Source organism: Watersipora subatra, chromosome 4, assembly GCF_963576615.1.
Source record: "Watersipora subatra chromosome 4, tzWatSuba1.1, whole genome shotgun sequence".
In the NCBI taxonomy this organism is placed as follows: domain Eukaryota; kingdom Metazoa; phylum Bryozoa; class Gymnolaemata; order Cheilostomatida; family Watersiporidae; genus Watersipora; species Watersipora subatra.
The window spans coordinates 64,077,823-64,100,360 of record NC_088711.1 but is presented as its reverse complement, the minus strand read 5'-3'; the positions used below and the strand labels follow the sequence as shown (position 1 = coordinate 64,100,360).

At 35.5% G+C, this 22,538-nt stretch overlaps 2 protein-coding genes across 6 annotated transcripts in view; both read right to left on the bottom strand.

Annotated features, from left to right (window-relative positions):
• LOC137393463 (uncharacterized) overlaps positions 1-22,538 on the bottom strand; it is a 96,823-nt gene that overhangs the window by 47,950 nt on the left and 26,335 nt on the right. The gene's annotated exons all lie outside the window — the stretch shown is intronic.
• LOC137394485 (uncharacterized protein F54H12.2-like) lies at positions 746-21,815 on the bottom strand. The gene is made up of 3 exons (XM_068081208.1): positions 21,783-21,815; positions 20,341-20,775; positions 746-2,114 (listed from the first exon to the last, which is right to left on the bottom strand). The coding sequence occupies exons 1-3, from the start codon at positions 21,813-21,815 to the stop codon at positions 1,293-1,295; spliced, it is 1,290 nt and encodes a 429-aa protein (XP_067937309.1). The 3' UTR covers positions 746-1,292.

The following is a 22,538-nucleotide window of genomic DNA, read 5'->3' as shown; positions in this document are numbered from 1 at the left end:
TCTGGTTTGCATTATTACCATACTCATTTGTCAAGTTTTACGTTTAATTAGACTGACCTCAAATAACTATCAGACTTTGCATGTAGACTTGTGGTTTTGCAAATGTGAATCCGAACCAGATTTAAACATTTGAGAATTCATACTTGTCGTCATTCTGCCCGTCACGATGGCTTCTAACTCACCTAGTTCAAACGATCAAAATTCGGAGTCTAACTCACCTAATTCAAACGATAGATCGGAGTCTTTCTCACCTAAATCAAACGATAAATCGGAGTCTTTCTCACCTAAATCTAACGATAAATCGGAGAAAACATTTAAGATGAAGGGGGTACAGACGCTTCGTGCAGAACCATTTTATCCTCTCAATGTACCAAAGAAACCCGTTGCTATGGTAAGACCCAGCCTTAAACTGCTACCTCCTTTAGGACCTTTAGGAAGAGGTGAACGATTTCTCAGGCGTACACAGTGAGTATATTCGTTTTTATTTCTTGTCAATTTTTGGATTTTTGTATATTCCTATATGGATTACTTATCATTAGGCTATAAGCAAACATTATCCTTTTTAGCGATGTACCAGAAAACGGTATCATATATTCGGATCATTCGCTTTATGATCATTATGTCAACAAACATAGAAACCTTTACAGGTATGTATAACTTTATCTTTTCATGATTAAATTTGTTTATTTAAACGTAATAAAATAAAAGAACATGAATAAAATTGATAACTAAAAATAAAACAGATCATGATAAAACTGAACTTATCTGTGATAACACAAATGGAAAATCGATAATCTTTAAGGAATTCACATCACCACTGGGTATATCTCGATATTTATTCTTGATATAATTGAATATTACAGCATCGTTTTCAAATAAGTCATTTTCGTTATTTAGCATATGCACAATATGGTCTAGTGTATAACCTCTGGCTATATGTGTCAGAAAAAATATCCCGTATTCTCCGCACACAGTACTCATTGGAGATTGTAATTGTATGTTGTTATGATGGAAATCGATACAGTTATCCAAGACATCTCCTATTTCGGGTAAACTGGCGGGCGTCCTTCCAAAACTGTCAAAATAAATTCCTCTACCGTCTTTGGTCTTTACGACACACACCCAATGTTCACCTCTATGATTATGAGGCTTGGTATTGATCACCAATGAGCATGGAAACTTTAGAGCTGACATCGGTATCAGATCTAACGGAAACACTCCCAGAAAGTTCATTTCGTTCACGTAAGGGTCAGATCTAAGTATTGCGTATAATTGTTTGCTATCCATGATGTTTAACTGAAGAAATTTGGTAGCACTGCTCTGTTCTTGTCAATTTTTATAATTGCATCAAACTCTGCGTATACGATCACGTTTACTGGTACGTCTAAGCCACTGTTGAATTTGGCTTCAAATCTTATGTTACCTTTCTTTAATACATTGAAAGAACCATCGTCATCCAATGAAGGTGTAAGATCAAAGGCTAGTAGCGAATAACCATGCGCGTATTCTGTTCTATCAATTCCAATACCTACATCTTTGAAAGCTTTTCCTGTACCCTCTATTAACGAGAAGTAACTTCTAAGAAACTGATCGTTTGAAAAGTCGGTAAAGAATGGCTTTTGATGTACCATTTTTCCATCGACTAGCAAACTGCAGTGTTTTAAATTCTTATGTTTAAAATTGAAAGGGTTGTATTCAAAGTATCCTTCAAAACTGCGTGCATCCACCATACCTATGACTATTCTCTTTGGCAAGATACCATTAAACAGATTCGCTTCATTACATGACAGAGAGCCTGATGGTATGTTGAACGACTTCATGGTAACTCTTCGAATAGGATACAAAGCTGGCTTCAGCTTTTTCTCTAACATTTTGATATGTTTCATCTGTATGCCGTCATTTATTTTAACTTTTCTTTCGAAAAATGATGCATTAATTATTTTGAGTTTGAAGCCTGAAGCACCGCCTGACATAAGGATTAGTTTATCTGAGTTTTTGATTAAAGTAAGTTTCAGATCTACTCCGTTTAACAAATATCTATTCTGAAAAAATATGTCTGAGTGAATTTTTCCAATCAACTGAACTGTTTTTCTTTTCTCTGTCAACCTTTTTCTCTCAACGAATCCTTTATTACTATCATCACAAGCCTCCATTGCATTAGCCGTATCTTTTGCAAACATTGACATGGTAAGTTGTGATTGCTTTGATTCATCACTATAAGAAAGTAATGTTTCAATAATGGCTCTGTAGTGGTAGAGGTTTGAGGAATCTGTGATTATAACATCATTTAAGGTGAAGACTAAAAGAGAAAATCTAAAATCTTTCAAAGAGAAAATCTAAAATTATCATAGGAATCTTAAAATGATCATATCTTTGCATACTTGAAAATGGATGGCCTTCGCTTCTTAGACGTTACAAGCTACCTAGCACCAGGATGTACCTATTCAGCTCACTTAAAAGCAAAAGATGTCAAAGCCAGGAATTGTTTCTGGAATTACAAAAAGTTCACGTCATTAGATGTGTTGAAGCAGAGAACATTTCCAAAAAAGAAAACTTTTACAACCATTTAAAACAGAGAGGCCTGAGTCAAGAAGATGACCAGTACTGCAAAGATACCCAGCATAGGCATAACATGAGAAGTCTCAAAAATAGATTAGTACAACAACGATGATTGTAAGAGTTTTATCGATGCTCTAGACAAACAGAATCAATTCTTCCAAAGCAAAAATCTAGATTTTATAATGGCTTTATCTATGCCAGGGCTTGCAATACAAAAACTGCTTCAACTGAAAGATCCAGAAGACACACTTTTTTGAACAGCAGAAAAGACAGAGACTTGTATCACCAAGTCCGAGATAGTATTATAGAAGGACTGTCTATGGAAATTAACAGACACTAGGAGAAAGATTTAATACTATAGCAATGCAGCAGAAACAACACAAGTCTGCCTACGGTTTGATATAAGTGATATCTATCTGAAAAAACTGATGCGAGAGATGCCAACTGGTGCTTATGTTAGAAGAAAATGCAACGATTTTAAAATTGAAAAGAAAATCAAACACAGGTAGCTCGGTACCGAATTGATAACGCATATGGAAAGAACATTAAAGGTAAAGTGTCAGGATATGTTCAACGGCTTGGAAAAAAGGTGTGGGCGTTTACCTATTGATGAGTACGCCAAGTTAGGAAAGGGAGAGGACGTTATGCAACTATCAGGCTGTTACTTTCACTCAGATATGTGCAAATATTCACCATTTGGCAAACACAAAAATAGAATAAAAGAAAAAAATCAGTTGGAGACGTAAGAACTTGGATTACTTGAAAACACTAGTATACACCATAACATCATATATGCGAATGCGAGTTTCTACAAATGAAAAAATGATGCGGATTTGAGAGAGTTTTGCGAGAATCCTGTATTCATTGTCGATAACAGACCAAAGCTTTCAGAAAAAACAAATCAAAGAAATGAAAAGTGGACAACTATTTAAAGTGGTCAAATGCGATGTCAACATACCCGAACATCTGGAAACTGTTTTCTCTGAATACCAACTGGTATGCGAACACGCTAACATGTCAAGAAATGACTTGAGTAATCACATAAAAACATTTGCAGTCAAAAATGGATTATTCAAATCTCCCAGCAAAACCTTATCCAACAGCTGTTATATCTGATATCAGCCGTGTACAGATAGACGTAAAGAAAATAACAAGTTATATCATCATATGGCTCACTTGACAAGCTCCCAGAGTTACGACATCAACAAATCTCATCTTTGGGATTAGTGACATCACATGACAACCCACCCATTCCACTGTCTGAACATTGAGAACGTTACATTGGAAGATTCAAGATTATGGAAACAAAGCCTGTAATTGAAACCCAGATTAAAATCTTAAAAGCGGCATCACACCCCCAGTCAACGACAACACCCAGACGATAACAACTTCTGTCATGCGGTACGAAGATCCGCATCTGGTACCAATCTACACTAGATAGGGATTAAAACTAGAATATTAAATATTATGAATCCCTGCTGACGTAAATACAACAGGACGTAGCCAGGAACCCCAAAAACTACAATACCCAAAATTGGAGATCTGAAGATATAGCTTACTCTTGGACACCCAGGCTAACTCCTAAACGATATATAAGGACTTAGATTCACATTCATACTTCACTCTCTTCAATACAGCTTATTCATAGCAGACAGACGTGTCAGCGGAACAAGTGAAAAGAGTCAACCTTCGCAGAACAAGGGGGTGAATATATTCTAAGCCTCAGACACTTTTATACTCTTATTATTCTTAGTCTGCATTTATTACGATGGTCAGACCCTGATCAGTACAATTATCTAAATCAATTACTGTCTACACTATACAGACAAAAAAAGGTTCTAGACTCTATGGGCATGGTCACAAGTCGCCACAATACATTAAAATACAACACCATAGAAAGCAGAGAAAAGTTGTTTGGCGAATCATTCTTCTCTTTCCTGTTCAGAGGACATGTCGCTTCCGTGTACGAGTTGTGGACTTTTGCTTGTAACTTCTTCACGACTATCCTCTTTCTTGATGCCATAACCACAGCAGCAGTCGGAGGAGGAACAAGAGTGCGATGAGGAGTGCCAGAGGGAAGCTCTGGAAATAGGGTGTTGCCCCCATGGGGCACACATCTGTAGACACTGTGGCCACCTTACACTTACTCAATTGATATGCGAATGGGGGGGGCGCCACTAGGCATGCGCCCTCCCTCCATAAATTATAAAAAAATATATATATCTGCCAATCATGTCTTAGCTGGTCTTTATCGTTTAGCATACGAATACGCTAATCGCAAGGGATAGCATGTTAGTATCATAAATGTCAATAAAGAGATCACATATCGGATTGCAAGTACAGATCCAAAGTAAAATCCAAGATTCTTGCTAGTTTGTAATAAATGGTTGGCTCACCAAGTTATATGGATGATATATTGCCTTTCTTGACGGTTGTCATAGTAGCGTTAATATCAGTCGATAAATCATTGTGTTCTGGCAAGTGCGTAAGTGATCTTCGTTTCCTGAGGGTCCTGGGTATTATAATATCCGGTTTTCCTTTGAAACGGTAAATGTCAGTGGCGAGTTAGTCGAGCCAATTTTTAAATTAGCAAATAATAGTCCGATGAAAACTCGTGTCTCTTGGGTTTAGTGTGTCATTCTTCCACGTTGTCCTATTGCTATCATTCATCACTGATCCGTTGAGTGTTAAAGTCTCAATTTGATCCGTTTTATATTAGTTTTCTGATTTCTCTGTTCGTCATGCACTTTTACCTTTTATTGATCGTTGGAGCTTGTGCCGTTCCTCTGACCAAAGTGGTAAGTAGAAATATTCACGTAATTATGAAAAATTCTAGTCGCTGTTGAGTAGTTCCTGACAAAAAAACATTTTATCTACAGCCCTGTGATGTGGACAGATGTACCTGTGTAAGATAAGTTGTACAGTGTATTCCTCTTCCGGTGATACTTAGGACCGTTGATCCTGTAGTTGGTGCAGGAAGAACAGCAGACAATCGAGTCACTTTTGAGACTACGTCAGATTTGCCTACCGTTATTAGTTAGTGGTATTTCCCAATTTCTTCAGTCTTGTTAGCTCCATCGGTATGCGTTTTTATGATGTTGTGTTATATGCTCCTTTGGTATTTCAGGGCCTGATCGCTTGGGCGAGGTACTCGGCGTTGTGTTGACGCTGGTTGTTGTTGTGGCTTTTATTTTGTTGTAGTGTTGTTGTTGTAAGAAATAAACGTTGTTTTGTTGATTTAAACTACGTCTTTTATAGTGTTAGTTCAGTCCGGTGTTCATTTGAATGTGTAGTCATCGTTCTTAAAACTTAGGTGGGTGGGATAAGGAGAATTATCCGTAATATTGGAAATCCTCTTTTTGTTTGGACTTCGGTTTTCTCCGGAGTTCATACCTATTACTCCTCTCTTGTTCATCTTGTTGCTTAAGCTTGTTAGCTTGTTTGGGTGTAGAGTTGTTTGCTATCCATATTCCTTAGCTGTAGAAATTTAGTAACACTGTTGTTTTTATCAATATTTATAGTTGCATCAAACTCCGCATATACGATTACGTTGACTGGAACGTTCAATCCTTTGTCAAACTTTGCTTCGAATCGAATGTTTCCTTTCTTTAATACGTGGAAGCAACCATCATCACCGAGGCTAGGGGTCAAATCAAATGCCAACAAAGAATACCCATGAGTAGTACAGGAAGGCATTTCATGACCAGCTTACAATTAAATTTATATAACGCTTTTGAATATACTTACAATGCAACTATATAGTCTTTTTCGATTTGCTTACATTAACTTCAGGCGTGCAGCTTAAGTGCATACCCGCCACTGTTAACGCATAATTATCGTACATATTTTACTCGGTTTTTATTGTCGCCTTTAAGCTAGCCTTATTACAATGCAATTATATAGTCTTTTTAAACCTGTTTACATCAAACGCGCAGCCTTAAGCCATAACTTTAAACAGTTTCTCTTCAAGTACTATAGGTAATAATGTCAACCTAACCCCATCATCCAGTGCGTTCAATTATCACCGATAGACAACTTCCAAGGCACTCATTTGTCATGTTTTCCCTTTAATTAGCTAAAGAACTCGTTTACACTATTAATTACGCTAACTTCAGATCACTATCAGACTGGTTATGCAAATGTGAAACCGAACCAGATTTAAACATTTTGAGAATTCATACTTGCCATCATTTTGTCCTTCACGATGGCTTCTAACTCATCTAATTCTAACAATGAAAAATCGGAGAAAACCTTTGAGATGAAGGGGGTACAGAAGCCTCGTGAAGAGGAATTCTATCCTACCAATGTAGTAAACAAGCCTGTTGCTACAGTAAAACCAAGCATTAAACTCAAACCTCCTATAGGACCTGCAGGAAGAGGTGAACGATCTATCAGGCGTAGATAGCGAGTATATTCGTTATTCTTTCTTGTCAATTTTTGGCTTTTGTATATGCCTATATGGATTACTTATCATTAAGTTATAAGCAAGCATTGTCTTTTTTAGCCGAGTACCAGAAAACGGAATCATATTTCCTGATCATACACTCTATGATAACTATCTTAAAATACATAGAAACCTTAACAGGTATGTATAACTTTATCGTTGAACCGTTTGGTGATACTGTTCTGAACATTATAGAAGAAAAGTGTGTAAACGCGATTGATGATGAAGAAGAAAAGTTATTACCGATTGCTGAACTTGAAAACAGGAATTACATAATGGAAGCAATTATCAGAAGCCGATCAACAAAAAGTCTTTTAAAATACCATCTTTATTCTTTATGTAATTTTGTAATCATTATGAGGTTGAATCAGTGAGATAGATGTATGAGTTGAAATTTTTTTACATTATGCCTGTAGATATAAATGAAAATAAGGTGAATGAGAAAATAAGGTGAAATAATTATATGTTTATGTTTTCAGTGAAAGCTCTGAGGAAGTAGAGGGTGAAGAGGAGAGAGAACAAATAAAGGAACATGGAGATTATGAGGAGGATGATGAGGAGGAATGCGACGAGGAGTGCCAGAGAGAGGCTCTGGAGATAGGATGTTGTCCTCATGGGGCACACATCTGTAGCCACTGTGATCGATTAACACTTTCGCAGTTAATATGTGAATGTGGGGGGCCGTCACTAGGCATGCACCTTCTCTCCACAAATTCCAAAATATAATTAAATCCAATTTTTAAATTAGCAAATAATCGTCCAATGAAAACTCGTGTCACTCGGGTTTGACGTGGCGTTCTTCCACGTTGTTCTATCGCCATCATTTACCACTGCTTCGTTGAGGGCTATAGTCCTATAGTTGGTCTTTATATTTGTTTTCTAATTTCTTTCATTCTACTCGTCATGTACTTTTGGATCCTATTATTAGCTGTCGGATTATGTGCTGTTCTTGATTTGTAGAATTCTTCACATGATTATGAAAAACTTTAGTTGACGTTAAGTAGTTTCTGATAAGAACTCTTGTATCTTGTATTTATAAGCTCACTTAAAACTTTTAGTATCTACAAATCCTGTGGCTATTCTCTTAGGTAAAATATTATTGAAAAAGCTCTCTTTGTTACATGACAAAGATTCTGTAGGTATGTTAAAAGATTTTCTAGTAGTCTTTCGAATATAATAAAAAGCAAGTTTTAGCTGTTTTTAGCTATTCAGCTTACGTGAAAGCAATGGATGTCAAAGCCAAAAATTTTTCTGGATTTACGAAAAGTTGACGTTACTAGATGTACTGAAGCAGACATTTCCAAAAAGGGAAGACTTTGTGGGATAAACTAAAGAAACATGGCAGCAGCCGACTCGACAACAGAAAACATATTTCTCCGAAACCTCATACAGACTCTTTTAGACCATGTGAAGAAAAAAAGGAGCACGTTCTTGTTGGAATAAGTATATGTATACATGACTTTCTCTATCCATTGTCATAAAGTTGTTCCTAATATATTCATTTTCAATATTAAACGGAATTTCATCATTTCCTTCATAATTGTAAGTAAAAGCTTTAAAAAAATGCAATACAAAAACTGCTTCAACTGAAAGATCCAGAAGACACACTTTTTTCAACAGCAAAATAGACAAAGACTTGTATCACCAAGTCCGAAATAGTATTATAGAAGGACTGTCTATGGAATTTAACAGACACCAGGAGAAAGATTTAATACCATAGCAATGCAGCAGAAACAACACAAGTCTGCCTACGGTTTGGTATAAGTGGTATCTATCTGAAAAATCTGATGCGAGAGATGCCAACTGGTGCTTATGTTAGAAGAAAATGCAACGATTTTAAAACTGAAGAGAAAATCAAACACAGGTAGCTCGGTACCGAATTGATAACGCATATGAAAAGAACATCAAAGGTAAAGTGTCAGCATATGTTCAACGGCTTGGAAAAGAGGTGTGGGCATTTACCTATCGATGAGTACGCCAAGTTAGGAAAGGGAGAGAACGTTATGCAACTATCAGGCTGTTACTTTCACTCAGACATGTGCAAATATTCATCATTTGGAAAACACAAAGATAGAATAAAAGAAAAAATCAGAGACATCAGAACTTGGATTACTTGAAAACACTAGCATACACCATAGCATCATATATGGGAATGCGAGTTTCTACAAATGAAAAAATTATGCGGATTTGAGAGAGTTTTGCGAGAATCCTGCATTTAATGTCGATAACAGACCAAAGCTTACAGAAAAACAAATCAAAGAAATGAAAAGTGGGAACTAATTAAAATGGTCAAATGCGATGTCAGCATACCCGAACATCTGGAAACTTTTTTCTCTGAATACCAACTGGTATGCAAACACGCTAACATGTCAAGAAATGACTTGAGTAATCACATGAAAACATTTGCAGTCAAAAATGGATTATTCAAATCTCCCAGCAAAAACTCATTCAACAGCTACTAGGGCAAACGTAGAGACTCAGAACATGTTGGCTAATCTTTCAGCATAAGTAACAAAACAACTGGCCAGGTCTGACAGAAGAACACTATTTCAATTCCAGAAAACTTTCGGTTATAATCGAACGTAGTGACAAAAAATATGCTATATATATATTGGTAAGAGAATCTATGTTAAAAGTGGATCTAAGAATGGTCCCATGCAGATCTATTTCAACAAAGTAGCAACAGGATACCCTCACAGTTGCGTTAAAAAAAGTGATGTATTGATAAACATCAAAGATGGAATCTCTGAAAAACTAAATGCTGAAGTATGGTTTTCACCAATCCTGATGACGAATTTATTTTTTCCATTTATTGACAAACCTTAAAATCACAAAAAAGCAAAATGTGTAGATGCTGTTGAAAATGGTGAAAAGCTTCTCCTATAACGAGGAGGTTTGCAAGTTCACGCTTGACTTGCTTATACTAAAACTAATATCCTCAAACTAACTCAGCCAGACAAAAACAACAATATTATCAGGGGAATCAGCTGAATGCAACCCTCACTCATATCCTCCACCTTAACAAAAGTAAATATACAAAATGACGAGAGTATTAGATTTGTTAAAACGCTACTCCAAACAGTTTCTCAAAAAAACAGTGAATATACACAAGAAGACATGAATATTGGATCTGTTAAATCTCTAGTTCAAACAGTCTCACAAAATCCTGAAATGATGATCAAAGAAGTGTGCACAATGCACGAAACGATCTCTGCGTCTCAATTCTATCATCTATCCACGATCACTTTTGAAAAAAAACTTGAGTAACTGGTAAAAAGAACCAAATACATTTTCTAATTTTTGGATTTAAATTACGCAAGACGCCACCAACCGTGAAAAGAATGACACAGTTTGAATTAGAACTTATTAAAGTTATTCAAAAAATAGAATTTCAAAGCACTACGAACCATTTTCAGGAGAAACTGAAGAATGATTTAAAAGCAATAAAAATAGATAACAACATACTTGTCAAAGCTGACAAAACCACTAATTACTACAAACTAACACCTGGCTTTTACAAAAAAAACTGTACTAGACAACAATACCAAAAATTACAAAAAACCTACAACTGACAAAATTGAATCAATAGGATTGAATGACCAACAAATTGCATGCAAACTACACCTTGATGACAGAATTGAACAGACTGCGACAAAAGAGGCATTCATAACAGTGAAAGACCATAAACCCAACATTCCCAACAACCCCACTTACAGACTTATAAACCCAACAAAGAACAAAATTGGGAAAATAAGTAAACAAATACTAGCTAATATAACCCTTTCAGTGCGATCTAAAACAAAAGCAACCTTATGGCGAAACACTACGGAAGTTACCAGCTGGTTTAAAGAAATTAAAAATAAACACAAACACTCCTTCATTACATTCGACGTTTGTGACTTCTACCCATCTATAACACCAGAACTCTTACAAAGAGCACTAAATTTTGTCTCAAAATACGCCAAAGTCAGCAATGATGAATGACATATAATAATGCACACAAAAAATTATTATCTCGGGCATAACAATGCCACCTGGATTAAAAAGGACTCTGCCAACATGTTTGACGTGACGATGGGTAGTTTTGACGGGCCGAGACTTGTGAACTCGTGGAAACTTACATCTTATTTCTACTACCAGATAAACTAAAAAGTAATACTGGACTCTACTGTGATGACGGACTGGCAATATGCAACGACACGCCTAAACATGTTGAAAACATGAAAAAGACAGTTTGCAAAATATTTAAAGCAATCAATTTGAAAATAACAATCAAAGCTAACATGAAAATTTTCAACTTTTTAGACATGACTCTTGACTTAGCCAAAGGCTCATACGGCCCATACACCAAACCTAACAACACTATTTTATATGTTCATAGACTGAGCAACCACCCTCCTTGCATAATTAAAAACTTTCCCCTTTACATTAATAAAAGACTGAACAGACTTCTAGCAAACAGATTTTTAACAAGGCGATACAACCATACCAGACAGCTCTGACAAACAGTGGATGCAACCGTATACTTACTTTTGAAAATAGAACTTCAACTAACAAAAGAAAAAGACAAACTAGACAACGAACCATAACTTGGTCTAACCCACCATTTAACTCAAGTGTAAAAACTAACATAGGAAAAAGATTCCTGACTTTGATTAACAAGTGCTTCCGAAAGACATAGGCCTATGACATGGCCCTAAGCCTAAGACCTATCCTCTACACAAAATATTTAACAAAAATACCCTAAAATTGAGCTACTCTACTATGCCTAACATCAAAATCAAAATAGAATACCATAACAAAAAGCTACTCTCAAATCCTCCAACTACCGAAACCAAAAAATGCAACTGCAGAACAAAATCAGACTGTCCGCTTAACCAAAACTGCCTTGAGAAGAGCATAGTGTGCCAAGCACAAGTGACAAGACTAGACAGCAACACTGCTGAGACCTACGTAGGACTTTGTGAAACCGACTTTAAAACTAGATACCGTAACCATAAAAGCAGTATAAAAAATAGCTCAAAAATAAATGCTGCAGAACTGAGCAAATACATATGGGCACTAAAAGACCGAGACATCAACTTCAAACTTGACTGGACTATACTAAAACACGCTAAATCCTACAGTAACTTAAGAAAAACGCGCAATTTATGTATTTCTGAAAAATATTACATTATTAAAAAAACCTGACATGTCAACCCTTAATAAAAGAACAGAAATTGCCTCATCTTGTCTTCATTCTAAGAGTTATCTTCTCTGCAATTTTAGTAACAAGTTAATCAGAGCACGACAAAATCCACTAGTCACGTGAAAGCGTGGGATGTTTGAAAAGTCACCATCTTGTTCCAGTTGAAGTTTACAGCCTGAAGAATGCAACAGCAGGAAACTGTCAGTAGCGAAAAAGATAAGTGAACTATTTAATTTTTCAATTTATACGGCTCCATCTGATGTTGAGCACTCTGATTTTAGTTCTAAGTAGGATAAACTTCAATATATATATATAAGTATACTCATACATCAATAAGGTGGTATGTAATGTGGAGCCATGTTGCAATAGATACATGCTGAAATTTTAGTTCACTGGGTGTCTTGCAAAGTGCAGAGCAATAGTGCAAACCCTGTGTGTATTATATGTACCGTTGAGCTAGGTTACAAATGGACGTAATTGACTAACTGCACAAGTGCGGTTGGATTGATTACATTTGTGGATGTCTTTATTGCTTTAGATGGCATACACAAAAGAAACTCCAATTAAAATTGAAATAATGAATGCCGAAAATGAAGTCCAACCAGAGGAAAAGGCGGAAGAAAGAAAAAACGAAACAGAAGAACAAAGTGAAAAATAAAGTCAAAAAACAAAGCAATGAGTGCTGGTGGTGGCAGCAAAACCCCCCAAACTACAGAAGAAGCTAAAGAATAAAAGGGTGGCCATACAGTCAGCAAGGGACAGGTCAGCGCACATGACCGCCCTCCTAGATAGGCTGCTAGCAGACATACTGTCCGCGTAAAAATTATGAACATTAAACAGACGTCTTTGGAGAGAAATTATTAATTTTAATACAAACAACATGAATATTATATATGGGAGTAAATTTATTTTCTCTGCTGTATTTCACACTGCTTCATGTTTATATATATATATATATATATATATATATATATATATATATATATATACAGCTAAGATCTTGAGGCGAGTGCTCAAACTCCCAGGTCTCTGGTAGGAGACCCGAGTTAGAGCAGAATTTACCACCCATACGGGGTATCCGGGGTGAGGAAACAATTTTATTTATATATATATATATATACCGTTGAGCTAGGTTACAAATGGACGTAATTGACTAACTGCACACCGTGCCACTTATATATATATCTATATATATATATATATATATATATATATATATATATATATATATATATATATATATATATATATATATATATGCATGTATATACACCTGTCATTCTGCCATCTAACTTACACATCGGCCACGATGCTTCAAAAGTAAGGAAGATATAAGCTCTATGGGTATAAATTGAAGTGATGGAGGTTGGGAAGGAGGTCCAACCAGAGGACAAGGTGGAGGACAGAAGAAAAAAAGGAAGAAAACACGAAACTGAAGAGCAAGGGAAAAGTAAGATAAAGAAACAAAGCAAGGAATGCTGTGCGGCGGCAGCAAAGCTCACAAGACTTCAAAAGAAATTAAAAAACAGAAAAGCGGCAGTACAATCAGCAAGAGATAGATAAGCCCACATGACCGCCCTTCTGGATAGACTGTTAGCAGACATCCTGTCCGCTTGAGAAAAAAATTATAAATATTATATTGATGTTGCTGAAATGAAATTATTAATTTCAATACATACAGCATGAGTATGGACATTATATAGGAATAAATTATTCTTCTCTGCTTTATGTCACGCTGCTTCATGTATATATCTACACCTGTCAATCTGCCATCTGTTATTTGAAGCATCGAGCACGATGCTTTAAAAATAAGGAAGATATAAGTTCTGTGGGTCACTGTTAGGCATACTGACAGTAGTCTACATAGCTCATAGATATATATCAATATATATAATCATTATTGTTAGGTTAACTGACAATGCATGAGACACATACACATAACTTTTTACAATATGGATATGCACCTCACTAAACAGTATAAAAAATGATATTCATGCTATTTAGACACATAGATATTGTATATATGTGACCAGTGGGCAATCTCTTCTTGTGGTCAGAAAAGTAGATTGCTAAACAGTCTTAGCAAGAACAAATTATCGCCTAAACCAATTTAGAAACCACCGAAAAGGGAATTCCTCAAAAGTTTTGCGGGTCGGAGCTGATTAAATTGGCCGCGTAAATCCAATTTTGGAGCCAACTTGTGTCTAATCAGAACAGTCAGAAGAGTCATACAAAGCCATTGTGGAAGTTTATAAGTTCACACAGCAGAACCGGGTTGCTCAGTTCAAAGACGTTATGCCATCTATAACCGTGACAAAAGAATATTTATTAAAAGTGCTACCACTAATGGTCTAATTAAGATATTTTACAGCAAATCTCCTTCGGGATTACCGAATATTTTGGTGAAAAAAGTGCTGTAGCCTACTGGTGAAAATGCTACAAGCTATGAAAAAAATTACATGCTGAGGTTGGCTTTGACGTTAAACCTGACAGCGGGTTTGGGCCGCCATTTATTGATACTGTATTCAATAACAAGAGAAAAAAATGTGTCAACACTTTGGACAATGGTGAGGTGAACCTACCTTTAACCGAATTGGAAAACCGAAATTGTGTTTTTGAGGTTATCCTCAGAAGCCGTGCCATAAAGAAATCTATCATGTATGATTTTGCCTGAGGGTTGAGTGTGACTGAGCTTATTATTAAGCCATGCCCTAAAGATTATAAGCCTACACAACACACAGTTAAACAGCCAAGGATTCAGTTTGGCCTGTATATCTAAACTCAACGATATTTTTACGGAACAATAATCATTACTTACGCTAAATCTTGACTGAATCCATATATCTATACTTATTACCTTTCCATATACCTACATGAGTAGTATAGTAAGCCACTTTTTGATAAGTTTACTAGGGAATATGTACAGACATTTTTGATAAGTTTACCAGGATGTTGTACAGGCATTTTCGATAAGTATGCATGGTATTTGTACAGGAATCCTTTTTAAGTTTAGACGTAAACCGAGGTTAATCGGTGAACAATTTTTATATTTCAATCTATATCAATAAATTGCATACTAATAAGATGTGTCAGGTAGATGTAATAACAATGGTTACTAGGCTAAACGCATTTCGTATTGACACTTTTTATCATCTTTTAATAAGAAGTTCTCACGGTTGTCATACCTATTCGATACACTGATGCTTTTTTATGGTTTACCAAATAAATATAAATATGAACAGTCATATTCATTTCAATTATAATGCTTACGATGGCGTCTAACATAAGACTACCCAGTCGTAATGAGCCAACAAACCCTAAACATGTAGCGATAGTGACTCCATCATTCAGATCAAACCATCCAGTTGCTATAGGCACAGGTGAAGGACTCGTTTTCTTTCTACCACCAGCGTAAGTGGTTTATTCTAATCATTATTGATTAACTACTTGAAATATTGTTATCTATATAGAATCACAGATACATTTCAGCTCGTAAATTCTTGTTCTATAGAAATCCTCCGCTTATCCGTACTAGTATTGTTGGAGGACGAGGAATGCGACTCATTCCCAGAATGATGTAAGTGTTTTATTCATGAGATAACGCATTGTATATAAAACTATTTGTTCAGATACATATCAAAGCATAAATTTTTGTTCTACAGTAGAGGTAACCCTAATGCTTGGACCAAGGAGGCTTAGGCAGAGGCAGAGCAGTCATGTAAGTGTTTTTATTCTAATCCTTAATAATTAATCACATGAGATATATTTTTGTATATCGAACTATTTGTTCAGATATTTATAATTCTTGTTCTATAGGGTTCCTCGTCGTGATATGAGAAGACCTGGTATACATCCTGGCGGAGATAGACCAATAAGACCTGATATGTAAGTTTTTTATTCTATTCATTCTCAATTTATCTCATGAGATAACGCTTCGTATATCGAACTATTCGTTCTATAGAAATATCCCTGAGGATCGATTGATAACTACGGATCATCCATTATACTACTATCTGTCAGAAGACCAAAGGTTACAGGTATGTTACATATATTTCATATGATAAAAAAGATTAAATAAAATATAAAATAAAAATGAATAAGTTAAATATAGAGATGACTGTTTATACAAAATACAGTATTCACTGCAAAACTGAACTTATTTGTGACAACACAAAAAAGAAATCATTATATTTTTATGCGTACCAAAAAATGTTACATGTTCTCCCCAGACTGTACTGATAGGTGATTGTAATTTGACTTCATTAAATTGCCATTCTGTACAGTTCTCCAATACGTCTCCAGTTTCAGGCATAATATACGGTGGATAACCAAAGCTATCGAAGTAAAATCCCTTTCTTTCTTCAGTTTTCACCACAGCTACCCAGTGTTCTCCTTTATGATAATGAGGCTTAGTGTTTATTACCATTGCGCAAGGAAACTTCAAGGCTGATATAGCTATCATATCAATAGGGAATACTCCCACAAAGTTTATGTCTTTTACGAGATCGTCTGAATTAAGTATTGCGTAGAGTTGTTTGCTATCCATAATCCTTAGTTGTAGAAGTTTGGTAACACTGTTCTGTTTTTATCGATCTTTATAGTTGCATCAAACTCCGCATATACGATTACATTGACTGGAACGTAATCCTTTGTCAAACTTTGCTTCGAATCGAATGTTTCCTTTCTTTAATACGTGGAAGCAACCATCATCACCAAGGCTAGGGGTCAAATCAAATGCCAACAAAGAATACCCGTGAGTAGTATAGGAAGGTAGTTCACGACCAGCTTACAATTAAATTTATATAACGCTTTTGAATATGCTTACAATGCAACTATATAGTCTTTTTCGATCTGCTTACATTATTTTCAGGCGCGCAGCTTAAGCGCATACCCGCCACTGTTAACGCATAGTTATCGTACATATTTTACTCGGTTTTTATTGTCGGTTTAAACGCCTTTAAGCTAGCCTCATTACAATGCAACTATATAGTCTTTTTAAATCTGTTTAATAGGTAATAATGTCAGCCTAACCCCCAACATCCACTGCGTTCAATTATCACCTATACACAACCTCCAAGGCACTCATTTGTCATGTTTTCCATTTAATTCGCTAAAGAACTCGTTTACATTATTAACTACTCTAACCTCAGATAACTATCAGACTATGCCTGTAGACTTGTGGTTATGCAAATGTGAAAACGAACCAGATTTAAACATTTGAGAATTCATACTTGTCATCATTCTGTCCTTCAAGATGGCTTCTAACTCACCTTATTCTAACGATGAAAAATCGGAGAAAACCTTTGAGATGAAGGGGGTACAGAAGCCTCGTGAAGAGGAATTCTATCCTGCCAATGTAGTAAACAAGCCTGTTGCTACAGTCAAACTAAGCATTAAACTAAAACCTCCTATAGGACCTGCAGGAAGAGGTGAACAGTCTATCAGGCGTAGATAGTGAGTATATTCGTTATTCTTTCTTGTCAATTTTTGGCTTTTGTATATGCCTATATGGATTACTTATCATTAAGTTATAAGCAAGCATTGTCTTTTTTAGCCGGGTACCAGAGAACGGAATCATATTTCCTGATCATACACTCTATGATAACTATCTCAACATACATAGAAACCTTAACAGGTATGTATAACTTTATCTTTGAACTGTTTGTCGATACTGTTCTGAACATTAAAGAAAAAAAGTGTGTAAACGCAATTGATAATGGAGAAGAAAAGTTATTACCGATTGCTGAACTTGAAAACAGGAATTGCATGATGGAAGCAATTATCAGAAGCCGATCAATAAAAAGTCCTTCAAGATACCATGATTTCGCTTGGGGTTTAAGTGTAAGCGAACTCATAATCAAGCCTTGTCCAAAAGATTATACTCCTGATGAAGATTGTATGATGCACTCAGGGCAACCGAGAATTCAATTTGGTCAAAACTTGTAAGCCTGAAGGGGAAAATATTGACTACTTACACCTCAATCCTTTATGTATAACACTTTTTAATCGTTTGATATACCTATACTCATTCTATAATTGACAAAACTGAAAACTTTTATATACATTGCACGTGTTTAAGCATTTATATATTTCACACTGATATTTTACGCTTACCATCACATATGTATGTATACTACGATAAAGCTTGTTTATTTAACCATGTCAACAAGACAATCCATCAACGCACAAATACCTAATCCAGTATGCATAGCTAACGTATTATTAAGCATAAACTCATTAGAGCGAATTACTTTACCGGAAATTTATTGCATTCTTCACATTTGTTGGTTACAACGGAAAAATAAATTATTGTAGATCGATTTACATGCCAAGACTGCTCAAAGTCATACGCCCATAGATAATCGCTATCAAGACATAAGGCTATTAAACACACCAAAAAATGCGAAAAATGTCTGCAAGTAATCCCAACATCAATCCATAGCAAACACAATTGTCAACAGGTACGAATGATTCCTTGAAAGTTTCATGAATAACTGTTATATGAGATATATTCTTATTCCACTGAACATGATATATTTCTTTTAAGATAACCAAGTGAACCTTTAACACCAATAAGACCAGCCTCATTTCCAACTGACACAAACAACAAACCCAGCTCAGACATGATTAATAGTCCAGAAATCGGAGAACTGATGCATAAAAATTGGCAGGCTATAAAGACCTATTCACTTATTCGCAAGCATACTAGAATTTACAATATTATGATCAAGGATAATAATATGATCAGTGCATTGGAATCTTCAGCGGTACAATCCATCTATCAAGATCAACACTACAAATTCAAAATCAATGCTGCAGTTGGGTGCATTTTAATGAATAACGTTGAGGATAGATTCATTACTTCCATGCATCACCTAATGAAGACAGACTATTTAATAAACTTGTATTGATAGAAACTATTGATGATTTTAACAACTTCCTTGAGAAGATGAAAGATCACGACATGATTGAAGCTGTCACTCGACAAAGACCTGATGCATCTTGGTCAATGCATTCTTTAATGAATATTTCTTTCTGCATTTATCCAATTCCATCACACCCAATCGGATGTTGCATAGTTTTATCTGACTATATACAAAACAATAAAGCATTAGTATCTCTTAAAAAGGATAACAGTAGACAACCATATAACGACAATCTCTGTTTCTTTAGAGCATTAGCTATGGTGAAAGCAAAAAGAATGACAATGGAGAGATGCGCTAAAGAATGTTTCAATACCTACATCGAATCAACAAACTTAGATAGAAGTAAGTTTACGGGAGTATTTATTGAAGACCTTCTAAAGTTTAAGACAATCTTCAAAATATCTATCATTGTATACCGCCTAGAAAAATCAAATGATGAAACAATAGCTCACTTGGTGAGAAAATCTGCTGCGAAGTATAATGAGAAACATTTTCTACATCTGGAAGATAGACATTTTTGCTTCATCAAGAAATTACGCTTATACACCAAGTCATACAAGTGTTCATTTTGTTCCAAGCTTTTTCGCACAGCTACAATACTCAATAGGCACGCAGCTACTTGCACTGATGTCACACGATTCATTTATCCAATTGGTACATTACATGGGAAGCTGAACATAAACTAGCATCTGTCAGCATAGCAAGTATAATGTTCCAGTCTTCACAGAACCTCTCTGCTTTGGGAATGAGAATGGAAATGCTTACGATGTTGTCTCTAGGATGATGAAATATCTCGAACAATTGTCAGAACTGTGCTAAGCTACCCTAAGACTTCAGTACAAAGATATATTCGATGAAATCGATAAAAAAAGAACCAAAGTGATAGAAACGGAAAAAAATGTAACAGAAGATGATGATGTACAATCATTAGAGTTCAAGTTTCAAAAACTAGAAGAGGGTCTGGATAAATATCTAGCAGAACTTCTTGTGTTTGGATTCAATTCTGATGCTTATGACATACCTCTAATCAAGGAAGAACTACTCCAATATTTAATCAAACACGGCAGAAGTATTTCTTTCACAGCCATAAGAATTAGATTATTTGGGGTTTTTAACAGTGTAATTTTCAAGTCTACTCTATTCAGCAAATGTCTATTTTGAAAAAATATGTCAGAGTGAATTTTACCAATAATCTGAACTACTTTACTTTTTGCTGTTAATACTTTTCTTTTTTCCAGACTTAAATTATCTCCATTAAGAGAGTCCATTTGCCCTGCTGTATCCTTCACAAACATTGACATTGTAAGTTGTGACATCTTTGACTCATCACTGTGAGAGAGTAAGGTTTCAATCATAGATCGGTAATAATAGAGGTTTGAAGAATCTGATATCGAAACATCATTTATCATCAGATCAATTTGTCGGAAGACTGTCTGTCCTATCAAATCGACAGGACCTACGTTTGCATCTTCTGGTAAATCAGTTCCATCAGCGTTTGTTATGTTTATTTCTAGGTATAAATAACTAGAAGACAAATCGATATAATAATTTGAATCTCTAGAAACAAAGAACTTGATAGGAAAAGCATCTTGTAGACTTGAGGTAGGTATATGTTCAACATGCATTCCTTCATCTATAGACGAGTGATGAGATATTGCCTATAGTCATTCTTCATAAACCTTTTAATGTTTAGCTAGTAATTTTGGTGCAGAGCAAAAGTTTATTGTTCTTTGGTTCAATATATATATATATTCTAGTTCAATAGGTCAAAATTATTATTGTGACAGTGACGCAGACATGGGCCAAAACATTCCTGCGGAAAAGAGCAAAAAGGTTTCTCATCAACCTACCATAAGGTAGCTACTTTATTCAATAGCCATCATTTTAAAAACGTGCATTACGATTAATCTGACAAATGATTTGATATGACACGACCAGCTATTTATTTGTAGTGCCATGTCTAACCGAGAACCCATGTCAAGTAAAAAAGCTGGTGAGAAATCTTCTGTCACCACAAAAGATAGCTCATTTCGGTATTGGCAACCAACCTGATGGTCCTTGTCTGACAGAACTATATCATTTTGATGTTGATCTGCTTTCAGTCATTATTGACAACAATGAAAAACGATACGCTGTGTACAACAGTGATAAACGAATTTATGTAAAGAGTGCGCCTACCAATGGCCCTATACAAATACGATATAGTAAAATGGCATCAGGTTCACCAAACATACTGGTAAAAAAGTGAAGTCTTGCTAAGATTGAAAGATGGTTTGAGCCAAAAATTAAATGCTGAAATTGGTTTCTACTCCAAACCTGAAAACGAGTTTGTATCCCCTTTTCTTGATACAGTGATGAATAACAAAAGAGAAAAATGTACCAGTGCCATTGACAAAGGCGAAGTAAAATTGATACCTGTCAATAAACTCGAAAATAGAAACTGTGATTTCGAGGCAATCTTGAGAAGCAGGGCTATTCGAAAATCTACCATGTACACTGACTATGTATGGAGTTTGAGTGTGTCAGAGTTGATCATTAAACCTTGCCAACATGATTATGTGGAACAACACTATTCAGGTCAATCGGGACAACCAAAAGTACAATTGTAAGGTTCCCACAGATCGAAGCTCACACGATGATCGGAGTTTCCACAATCGGAACAAACCAAGTGCATTTCAATTAAAGACATGACAGTCATCCGAACATTTATATAGCTTTATTAAACAAGAATACACCCAATGATCACCCTCCATCAACAGAATGACATTGAAAAGACTTCATTAACAATCCTTATGAACATATACATATTCCATTTAGGGTTGCATGACTGTGTCAAAATTATCTAACCAAAGTAAATTAACTCTACCCATCTTGGCTATCCGTTTCCGAGTTATTGGTCTAACTTGACCGTAAAACTATTTCACACTTCCGAACTTTAGTATATTTTTAGTATAACTCCTTTCCTAAGCATTTAATCTTAATTAGTTGTGGCTTCACATTCTTATATATATACGGCTCCTTCACTTTATCAGGGAGTCTTTGAATTGTTCTTATACGTCTCCACAACTCTCTCTCTCTCTCAATGTGTCAGATCATATGTGCCAGGTGTTCTCATACTGTATTTTAGTTTTATTTTGGTATCCGCCATTGTGTAACTTTTAATAGCTTTTAAGCTTGTGAGTGTTTAATTTTGGAATTAAATAAATTACTATAGATTTGTGTTTGTAAAATAATTTGCTTATTTACTTCCTTGCTAGCTAATTCCCACACAAATTAAAAGAAGACAACTACCAAAAACCAGGTCAAATTAACAACAAAGATTGCCTCTATTTTTGGGCAAATCTTTACACAATTTGGATTGAAATTATAACTTCGAAAAAACCGTATCCATAACATATCCGCATGCATAAATGTTTATATA

Coding starts and splice junctions, on each gene's coding strand:
- LOC137394485 (XM_068081208.1), bottom strand. CDS start 21,815: ATGACTGTCATGTCTTTAATTGAAATGCACTTG. Junction 20,776..21,782: donor CTTTAATTGAAATGCACTTG/GTTTGTTCCGAT, acceptor GAATGACTATAG/GCAATATCTCATCACTCGTC. Junction 2,115..20,340: donor TAAGTCTGGAAAAAAGAAAA/GTATTAACAGCA, acceptor GGATTCGTTGAG/AGAAAAAGGTTGACAGAGAA.